Here is a 10,996-nt window from a genome sequence, read left to right on the forward strand (position 1 = left end):
AAAAAGTAAATAAATAAAATATTACAGAAATTGCTGTGTGCAAGTGACAATGTCTGTATATTAAGTGTCATACTGATAATTAAGTGAAGTCATGTTGGTGTTAAGAGACTGAGTTTGAGTTTAGGAGCCTGATGGCCTGGGGGAAGAAGCTCCTCCTAAGTCTCTCGGTTTTTGCCATCAGGCTACGGAAGCGCTTACCAGATGGCAGCAAAATGAAAAGACAGTTACCAGGGTGGTTGGAGTCCTTGATGATTTTAACAGCTCTGCTTTTGCAGCATTTGAGGTAGATGTCCTGTAGAGAGGGGAGAGCAGACCCTGAGATGCGCTCAGCTAAGCGCACAACTCTCTGCAGGGCTTTGCAGTCTTGACTGGAGCTGTTCCCATACCACACTGAGATCGCAAAATCCTTCCAGTGCACTGGAACGTTCACTCCCTGAAAAATCCTACAATGCACCACAAAAACTAGGGAGCATCGGCGCTCACTATGCTCCCTTACCGGAAACAACGTCACATTTCTTAAGCGTGAAACATAAACCACAAGAGTCAACGCGATAAATATAATGACACGCGATAGAAGATTTGAAAAGACAGACCGTTTTTTAGACATCGCTAGACAGGTGATGAACACATCTAATTATCATAATATTCGGCTGAAATGTTGTAAGAACATGTAACAGAACGATGTGTTTAAAGAGAATAAAAAATAATATAAAAATTTGATTGGTCCTGCCTGTTGTTTATTAATTCCAGTGATGACGTTCTACTGTGTTGTCCGTTGACGCTGTACGTAATCATATCACTGGAATTCGAGTGTTCACTGTCCCAACGTGCAGCGAGTCAGGGAACTTACCAGTGACCGAATTTGTGTACACGATCTACTGATTCACGAGATCGGGAGCTGATTGAGACGCACCTATCGTTTGTTTTGAATATGCACCCTCTATCGGCGAAAACTTACATATTGTGCCTTTAACACTGCAGTCATCAATGAAAATTAAGTGCGGCTTTATTTCAAGCACCGACTTACAAAAACATCCCGTTTAACACAAAATGCGTTTCTTTCTTCTCATTTTTTTTCACTATGTTCGGGCCACAAGAGATATATTAAGGGAGTAAATTTAAAACGGTTATATATAGTTATCAGCATATGAAGTAGATTTGTCTCTCGTCGTCTCTGAGAGAATATGTGCCGTTAATATAGCATCAGATGCTGAAAGGTCCATCGGTTTTTACGTTCACTTTCTGGTGAATTGACTGAGATTAAGACGTTCACCGGCAAGTACTTTTGCGCAAAGTTTGCACGTTGCTTGTGTGATATCCATTGGCTTGCCTTCATGATTTATAACATAAATATTTACAACATTGCAACGTAACCCCCCCACACCATCGGTGTTACAAGTACCCCAGGCACATCATTTTACCATTTTTGTAGCATAAACACCATCAAACCGAGAGAGATTTGGATTTTTCAATGTTTCTCAATGGCGTTAAAACCTAAAGATGCCAGAGTTCCAGTCCCTGTGCAACTGATACTCAACTGCCATTGGCTTATCTGCGTTCAAGGGGAGAGGCTTATCAAAAGGTCAATTAGACTACAGTTGGCCTTGAAGTTGTATGCTTGCACCGAAATATGTATTTACGTATTGTCATGTAAACTTGGATAGACAGCTGAACACTGTAACTGTAAACACAAAAACGTATCTATAAATATAAATATTGTAAAATGTTTTTGTTTATGATGCCTAATACAGTTAACAAATTGAACCATACACTGAGAAAATGTTATTGTTGTCAATCCTAATTTTCTCGGACAGTACCTCCTGCTGCACGAAAGCTGCTCACTGGAGTCGGACGCTCTCGCACCCCCACGGCTGAACTTGAGAGAACCGCTTATGGACCACCAGGTTGTTGCAGCCCTACTGGATATATGAACATGGTAAGATATGTGGTGCTTCACTCCTTATATAGGTCTGATTGCAAAGCTCTCTCAATGATTTATTGTTCAAATTGGTATTGGCATTGGTATTTTCTTTCTCTGAATTTTTCATCGTGGAGTCTCATGCTATATCCTTCAGACTTGTCCACAAGTACCTAATATTATAATTTCGTCTATATGACAAGTAACTATGCACCCGTCTGCCGTTGCCAATGTCACTTCTAGTCTAGTTCACCCTGCAGAACTTGTATTGCAGACATTTCTGGATATTTAATCTGCTAAATGTCTCTCGGGCATCTGTTGGTATCTCAGATTGCATTTTAAAAAATCCACACAAAGCAATCGTCACTCACATGAACAAGCAATGATTCGCTTCTGATTTCAGGTTTTCATCAGTGGTCTCCACTAATAGTCAGTGAGAGAAAAATCAGGGATAAAACTGTAGCATGTGGGCTTCATTAGATGTTACCCGCCATTAGTCTAAATAATCTAGGTTTTATTTACTTACTTTGTTTGTTTATTATTTGCTGGTTCTTTAATGAGGGATGGCTGTCTCTTTGTTTTTTTTTTGTTATGGCTGGTTTCTTTCCACATCATAGCTTGTTTATACAGCGCACAATCTGTTAGCACATGTTGATTTTGTTTGGGTGTTGTGTCTGGTTTCCGCCAGACTTTGTTTTTTGCTGCAGTAACTCTTTGTTCTCTGTAGCCCCTGTCAGTGGCCCATCAAGAGCCTCAGTCAGGAGAGGAAGACCAGTATGATGCGGATCACCTGCGCCGTATTGCTCGCAGCCTGAGTGGAACGGTCATTGGCCGTCGCCAGAACCGCCTTGCCGTCTCCCGAAGCTTCGTAAGTATCCCACACATATCTCTCAATTACACTAAAAGTAACTCTTACTATCTTATTTAATCTAAGGAGCTAACTAATGGCTAAAATATGAGTGAAATAGTGCAACTAGTGACTACTGGCTTTCAAGAGTCTGCTAGAGGGGCCAAAGGAGGGGGGAGGAATGAGATATCTGCCCTAGAAACCTGATAAGAGCGCTGTCACCTATGCAGGAGAGTGCTAACACACAGCTACTGCCACTTCAGCCTGATCTGTGTGTGCTGCCTGTCCCTTGTCAATCACTGCTGAGTTTTATGTCATTTGATGTACACTCTGCATTTACATCGTTATTTTCATAGCAAATGCTGTCTATCAAAGCTATTTTGTGTGTATAGTGTGTTGTTTTGGCATTCATTCATTTTTAATATATAATGTATGCCAGAAATATATGAATGCATAACTGTATTGTCACATGACATCCACGTGCACTGTGCACACTCAAATACACATGCACAACTTCTCATTGTCTTACTGAGTCATACTGCCATCCTGTGTCCACATGCTGTAGCTTCACTACATTTGAAAAGAGGCCTGGTGTCTCATTTATAAAAACATGCATATAGTCATCTTCCCAAATGCATTTGTATGCACTTTAAAAATGTTCCCTAATCCTACTTGGACATAAGTGAGAGTATATGAAAACGGTAATGCAACAAATTTGGTTACTAGATTTTAGTTTCTGGCCATACTGTATATATATATATTTAATTCATTATCCTGTCAGTGATCCATTTTTATCAATTTTTCATTCATCTCATTTACATGCACATTATTTTTCAGACCATGTTCTCATTAAACCTTTTAAACTCATTAAACCATTAAACTCTGAAATGTGGTTTACCCACTCCAAAGAGTGTAAAGCTATTTAAGAGTTTCAAATAAATAGCAAATAAACAACACTTTTTTTGCACTATTCACCAGTCCCCAATTTTGCCATTTATTATGGTGTGTTCTTAATAATTTAATTAATAATTACTTAATAATATCACTTTTTTAAAATATTGATTTATCTTTCTTGTAGATATGAAAAAAATATATATAAAATGTAATGTAAATAAAAATATTATGTATGTTTGTTTGATGATGCATGAATAATAGTATTTTAGTATATTATTGTGCATGCAATTGTGGTTACTCATTTTATTCATTTATTCACTCACTGACTTTTTGCTATTGCATCACTGGAAATGATTAGAAAATGATGTCAGCATGCACTGGCATAACAGTGCATGGTCATAAAAATAGCTTGTATGGCTGCTTTTTACTTGCAGTTCGTGTAAGAACATTTTCACATCAGTTTCTGCTTTTAAAAGGATAGTTAACCCAAAAATGAAAATTATGATCATGTATTCACCCTCACTTCAGTCCTAACCTGTATTACTTTCTTTCTTCTGCTGAACACACAAGAAGATATTTTCAAGAATGTTTTAACTGCTTTGGTCTATACCAGGGGTGCCCAAACTCGGTCCTGGAGGGCCGGTGTCCTGCAGAGTTTAGCTCCTATCTTGTTTTGTTCCACAGAAGAAAGAAATAAAGTCATTCAGGTTTAAAACCATAAGAGAGCGAGTAAATGATGACAGAGTGCTCATTTTTTGGGTGAACTATCCCTTTAATAAATCTAAATTTTTCATCATTTTTGACTTGGGATCAAATCTGAACTTATGTGCATTTTATAAATGAGGCCCCTGATTCTTTTCGTGCCTTACTTTTGTGCTCCCCATCTCTTCCCCTCTCCCCATCCTCCCCCTCTCTTCTGCTCTTTTTCTCTCTTTTGACTGAATGCACTTGTGTTTTTCCTCGGCCTTGTGCATATCAATGTATGTGTTGTGTGTGTACCTAGCTGGGGGACTCCGGGGTTACGTCATATCACAACTCCATGTACTCACCTAGTTGCCTTCAGTTTCCATTGTCTCATTCAGACCTCCATCTGCTCCAACCCAGCTATCTTCATCTCCTTCCATCATCTTCACCCCCGTCTCAGCAGCCTGGGCCTTCCAGAGAGGCCCCAGGTAAAGCTCACTCTCGTTTTCCACATACATAACCACCTCATCCATTCAAAGGGCCATTTCCCTCTTCTTCCGCATTCATGTTTCTGCCATTGCATTGCAACTGAGTCCAGGTGCCAGTGGCCCCCCACTAAACAGTCTGCATTCGCTTCATTTTCGTTTCCTGCTGTTGAAGGAGCTCCTCTTTCGTTGTTGCTTTTTTTCTTTGATTGGTCTGGTTCCTGTCCTTCACACTCCATCCTACCCCACTGCAGGACGTCTCCAGAGGTTCTCCGAGTTTCTGGCTGTGTTTGACCGGCGTCAAGCTCTCTCCAGTGGGAAGCACTACGGTCCAGCAGTGAGGTGTATTGGAAGACATCCTCTCTGAAGTTCTCACCCAACCAATTGGCTTTGGACCAGGTCCTCCAGCCCTGGAACATTTCCACAGATGTGTTTGTTCCCCCTGGATGACCCTTCTGCACACCCCATCCCATTCTCTTCACAGTTTCCTGGAGAACTGGAAGGAGCACGTTCAGAGACCTGATGCCATCCTCAATCACCCTGCACTCTGTATTGTTCCTGGGATGATGCCCTTCTGTTACCCTGCTATAGTCGGTAAATCTTTCCATGCAGAAGCCCCTGAAGCTCGATCCACAGCATGACGGAAAGAGACACCAAAACCAACTTTTTTTTTTATTTACGAGCACTGGGATGGCGTGATTCTTTGGGGCTGAGGTGTGTGTGTATGACTAACCTATAGTCAGACTTGCAGCATGCAATGATAGGAGCGTGGGGTCCAGATTTGGACTCCCGCAGTGAGCCATCCAGCCCAGAGCACTTAACTTAATTAACCCCAACATTCAATTAATTGCAGAGGAGAAGCATACGGTACCTCCTTGCTGCACTAGACGGTAAATGTGTGTTTGTGTGTATGCGTGTGTGCATGTGTTGGGTGGTCAAAGGGGAGGGGCTTATTGTAATCCTGCCCTCATTTATACTACAGGTCAGAAGTTTGGAATGATTAAGATTTTTTTTATATATTTTTAATAAGATGTCTCAAGTGATCAAAAATACAGTAAAAACAGTAAAATTGTGAATATTATTACAATTTAAAGCATTGTTTTTCATTTGAATATATTTCAAAATAAATATTTAGCAGCTTGACAGTTTTTAACATTGATTATAATAGTATTAATAAATGTTTCTTGAGCACCAAATCAGCATATTAGAACGATTTCTGAAGGATCATGTGACACTGAAGACTGAAGTAATGGAATAAATTACACTTTAAAATATATCTAAATATAAAACAGTTATTTTAAATTGTAATAATATTTCATAGTGTTTTTATAATATTTTTAATCAAATAAATGCAGCATTAGTGAGCTTACGAGATATAAAAAAAAATGTAATTATTCCAAACTTTTGACCGATAGGGTATTAAAAACCATTCTTTACCCTTCCTCCTCGCCTGTTCCACAGATACAAGTTCTCAGCAAACCAGCGTCCCAGAATCGTCATCGCTTTGCTGAACATTTTTTCCCAAGCAACTCTCCTGCGAACGTTTTTTGGTAGCGGGATGGGTTAATGTCATGTACATGTACATGTAGATGCTAAGTACTTCAACCTGTACTAAGTGAATCGAGATGTTTTGTACGGTGTCATCTCTCAGCTGTGGTGCTTTTTGTCGGAGCAGGCATGTAAATCTGTGGCCCTGGCACGGAGCGTGGAATGAGACTGTCTCTTCTAACCTTTTTCCTCCTATTTCTCTGATACGGGCATTCCCTGTAGCACACAGCTGTTTTGTGTCTCGTGTTACAGGCAAAGACTGTGTACATGTTTGACTGAACATACACTAACAAATGAATTTATTGTTAATAAAAAACTACAACATCTTAAGAAATATACAGAGGAATGGAGAAACTACGCAATGACGTTATGGAATGTTAATCAATTCTAGTGGTAATAATTATTATCTGCATTAAGACAAGTATAGTACACTTCAGAAGTGTAAAGCTGGAGAAAAACTGCTATTTTAATTCCATTGACAGTTCTCCCATTTATACAGGGAGATATGCCAAGTTAAGCTTCCTTTTTATTGTTTATTTTACTTGATTCAATTTTTTTTTTTTTAACTTGCAGTGACACTGAAACCACAGCTATGAGTCTGGCACATGATGGATCTTCAGGCCTGTAATGATTGAGGGGTCTCATTCCATTCAATTTTTGTAGAATCTATATTATTTCTAGATTTTACTTTAATCAACACAGCTGAAGAATGTTCGGCCCCTGATAGCATAGATAGCCTGCAATTTGGACAGTATTATGTACTGTATATGGGGCCTTGAGCAAGGAATGCTTTCATACTGTTATTCAAATAAACGTAATAGGATTTGTGAGATATATTAACGATACTCCAATACTGATCAACAGATGTTTCATATCACAATATAATATGATTAATGCAGTATTTAACTTTTCATTCTAATCATATTGTGCTGTGATATGTATTATTTTTTTCATTAAAAACCTTTGAGTGCTGAAATTAAAATGATTATAAAAGAAATAACGTACAGAGATAGATCTTATTTAACTTTGTCTTAACCAAAGATTGGCTCTAACACAAAGATATGTTTTTTGTCATTTATTCATCTTTCCTTTCATTTAAAGTATTTTTGAGAATGTAGCAAAGGTGGTGTATGAGTATGCTATGCAAAATGCTCTCTCCTGAACTACCAGCAAAGAGTCAGACTGGGACAAAATCAAATACTTTTTCTTTTTTTTTCCTATATACTGAGGAAGAAAATGATTTCCTGCTGAATTGTTGAATCTTTACTTATTAATGTCTGTACAGTTAACAGCCTTTGAATGCACGTTGTAGCTGGTGGGAGGAGGATTTCTCAAAGATGAAATGGCATTTCAAAGTTTTCCATTGGGGACTCATTTGTAAATGCTTGAGGTTGAGTGAACTTGTATTTTTGCAATAAAGTTATTACCAATGCACTCCAGCAGGGGCGCTGCACAAACGCCTACACTCTGTGTATGAGTGTTTTTTTTTTCATAGAAAGCATGAGTTTTTGTCTTATGATACAAAGTCAATATAAAATGGTATTTTAATGTATACCATTATCAAAATCCTCACATTGACAGTGATTAATAAACATCGGGGCTAATTTTATAACATATAATCTGCATCATGCCAGCTCAACTGTTGTATACAGTATAAGTTCTACTGAAGAAGGAAAGTACAGAAGAGCCTTGTCGTGGGTTGAGGGTATATCAGCACCTCGATGTGGCTTGGGCTGTTCATTGCAGCTCTCAATGGCAGATTCCTCCTAATCAGTTTATGATGATCTTCAAGGAAAGCTCTCGCTTAATTAAAATAGGCATTTTTTCATGCTTATGTTTCTGTAGTGTATTCAAACGGATATACAACATTATACAAAACAAGACAAACTGTGAAACTCATCACACTCATCATACAGTAAACAAATTATCAAAAAGGCTGGACATTATTGCATCCTCCATATTGCACACTATGAATTGCCCTTCAGTTTTTTTACACTGTAGAAACAAGATGCACCCATAACAACTCACAAACAATTACAAAGAAAATGCAAAAGTAACACATTCAATTGAACATGAAATTTTAAAATAGAAAAACTACCAGTGAAAACATTTTCTAGTATAATGTACCAACAATAAAGTTTCAAAAATCTCATATTCAAAAATGTCTTTCTACAATTTCTAAAAAAGAACCTTTTTTTTTTTTTTTTTACAGATTATCCCATTTATAACAGTGGTTCTCAGTCTTTGACTGGAAGGGCCCGCTTTGTCTGACACAAAATGAGCACTGAAAATATGTATTCTGCATTTATGGCAAAAGTGCATGTTTTCAAACTTTTTAATAACAGAAATTGATATATTAAATTGTGGTTATGGTCCCCAGACCCCTGGTTGAGAACCACTGATTTAGAAGGTCTTCAAAGACTTACTGATTTCATCTTTCATGTTTTAAAGGATTAGGTTGTAGAAGAAGTTTAAAATAGATCATTTTTTGGGTGATTGCCTCTGTACCAGAATGAAAGTGTCCTCACAGAACCTGAAGTATTCTCAGAACTGCACTATAACAACAGATGACAGGTGATGACCACAACTTCTGTTTGTTTAGACAGTTTCCTCCACAAGGTGTCAGTATATATGCTCTTTAAATATAGACCTATATTTTTTTTTTTATTATGTAAGGACATACCTGCAGTGAGTTTGTAGTTCTTGTCTTTGTGTTAAAATTGTGACAATCTATTTATGCAGAAGAAAAGATGATGTCTTCTTTTTTTTTTTGCTACACTAAGACTTGTGTTCCTGGAATGCTTTCTTTTGACAAGAATTGCTCAATGGTTTTCACCCCTGAAAAGAATGGTAAATTGCACATTTCTCTTTAGTTCAACTGACAGTGATAGAAAATGAAATATTTGCAGATCCTCAAATGAACTGTGTTTCACACACTGCAGCATTTCTGGAAAACAAAGCTTTTCATTATTGTGTATGCGTTGCTGTTTTGAGATGCCCTTTCCAATGTTGCCAGAGGGAAATAGATTAACCCAAATGTACTTATGTTATTTAGTTTTTCAGCAAAGAGGCATTCCTGATTACTGGAAAGAAGAAAACAGAAATATGAAAGTCTATCCATTTATTCTGAGTATTAAAAACAATTACAGTCAAAGAGAGCAGTGGTTCAAAGAATATCCTTGATTCAGATAAAGATCCAGACTAAACAAGACCCAAACTTCAGCAAGGTCAGGACACAAACCCTGAAATGACCTGGCCGAATGAGAACATTTATGCCAATAAGACACAATAAACAACACAAAATTAACCTTATTTTTAATAATTATCACTTGGTATACCACCAATATACCAAGACTAAAGGTTTTCATTTTAAACGACTCATGTAAGTTGAGAGCAAATGAGTTTTCTCAAAGAGCAATTCGTTCATTGCTTTTGTGACTACACATGTACAACATCCTTTCTTTCATAAACAGAATTCTTCAGGAGGTGACTTGGAGTCAATAACTCGGACAAAAAGGCAGATGAGTGAAGAAAAATCATTAATCGTTTCGCGTAATTTGTGTTTGGCTGGTGTTATCACGATTTCTCAATATGGAATATGATTAAAAAAAAAACATTTTGGAGAATTTGGCTATAAAATGTCACGTTTTAATTTAATTCTGCTCAAATGAACGAAATGACTTGAATAAAGATTTGTTAATTTTGCTGAACGAAATCCAAGTCAGGCTAATAGCCTAATCTTCCCATCAACGCAATATGTGATGCAAGGTTGTTCGTTTATATAGGCCTAATTAACAACATATGAATTAGACCTGGTGTTTGAATTCTTTCAGATCACCTTGAAGGCAAAACATTACTGGTGAATGAAAACATATAGGCTACGTACCTAACAGCGGGGCTCTGAACCGGTTCAAGGAACGAAAACGAAAACCGGAAACGAACGAAATTTTGACAGGAACAGAACCAGAAACCGAAACGAAATCAAATTTGATAGTTCCGAACAGAATCGAACATTTGAAAGGGCCATTAAGCGGTTAATAACGTTATTTTATCGTTCCATTTAATATTTGAAATTTGCTGTCAACCAATCAGGAATTCAGATATGCAAATGTGACGCTGACGCATCCAACGCTTGAAATGCCTGCTCAGCTGTGAACTCGCCATAGGTAAATCGCAATGGCAATGCATTAGTGTTTATCCGAGGATATAGTGTAAGATGGATTCAACAGATCATGCGCACCTGCAGCGCTTGTGAATGGAGAAAACAGAATAAAACTATAGGCTTTCATAAAAAGGAATAGCATATTGGCCTACACGAAATGTATTTCACTTAAAGGCACAAATATGTAATTTTCGCCACTGGAGGGCGCGTATTCAAAATAAACAAATAGACAAAGGCGTGGTTTGATGACGCCGTGAGTGTGGAATCATGGGAGTTGTAGTCTTCATCCCCACAGCCGATGCAATCCAACAGGACTCGGGCAGAAATCATGTTCATGGATGAGCTAATGATTTATTAACATAGTAGAATGAAGCAGGGTGAGGCTGAAAGCCCTCGAAGCGAAACGAGGCTGCTGAACGAACGTGACACAAGGCTCGAAAGCAGCGGAGCTTTTATTA

The 10,996-nt window shown here is 38.0% G+C and overlaps 1 protein-coding gene across 7 annotated transcripts in view; it reads left to right on the plus strand.

The window, feature by feature from the left end:
- Positions 1 to 7,832, plus strand: part of usp54b (ubiquitin specific peptidase 54b) — a 127,458-nt gene extending 119,626 nt beyond the window's left edge. For 3 of the 7 annotated variants that reach the window (XM_016499912.1, XM_016499913.1, XM_016499918.1), the window contains 4 exons: positions 1,815 to 1,936; positions 2,646 to 2,786; positions 4,663 to 4,831; positions 5,083 to 5,861. In XM_016499912.1, coding sequence (XP_016355398.1) covers positions 1,815 to 1,936; positions 2,646 to 2,786; positions 4,663 to 4,831; positions 5,083 to 5,195 — 545 coding nt within the window. In that variant the 3' untranslated portion in view covers positions 5,196 to 5,861. Of the gene's footprint in view, positions 1 to 1,814; positions 1,937 to 2,645; positions 2,787 to 4,662; positions 4,832 to 5,082; positions 5,862 to 6,289 lie in introns of those variants that run through there. The other 4 variants (XM_016499914.1, XM_016499915.1, XM_016499919.1 and 1 more) reach the window with 4 other exon arrangements.
- The last annotated feature ends 3,164 nt before the right edge of the window (positions 7,833 to 10,996 follow it).

The sequence above is a fragment of the Sinocyclocheilus anshuiensis genome, unplaced genomic scaffold (genome assembly GCF_001515605.1).
Source record: "Sinocyclocheilus anshuiensis isolate Anshui unplaced genomic scaffold, SAMN03320099.WGS_v1.1 scaffold230, whole genome shotgun sequence".
NCBI lineage: Eukaryota > Metazoa > Chordata > Actinopteri > Cypriniformes > Cyprinidae > Sinocyclocheilus > Sinocyclocheilus anshuiensis.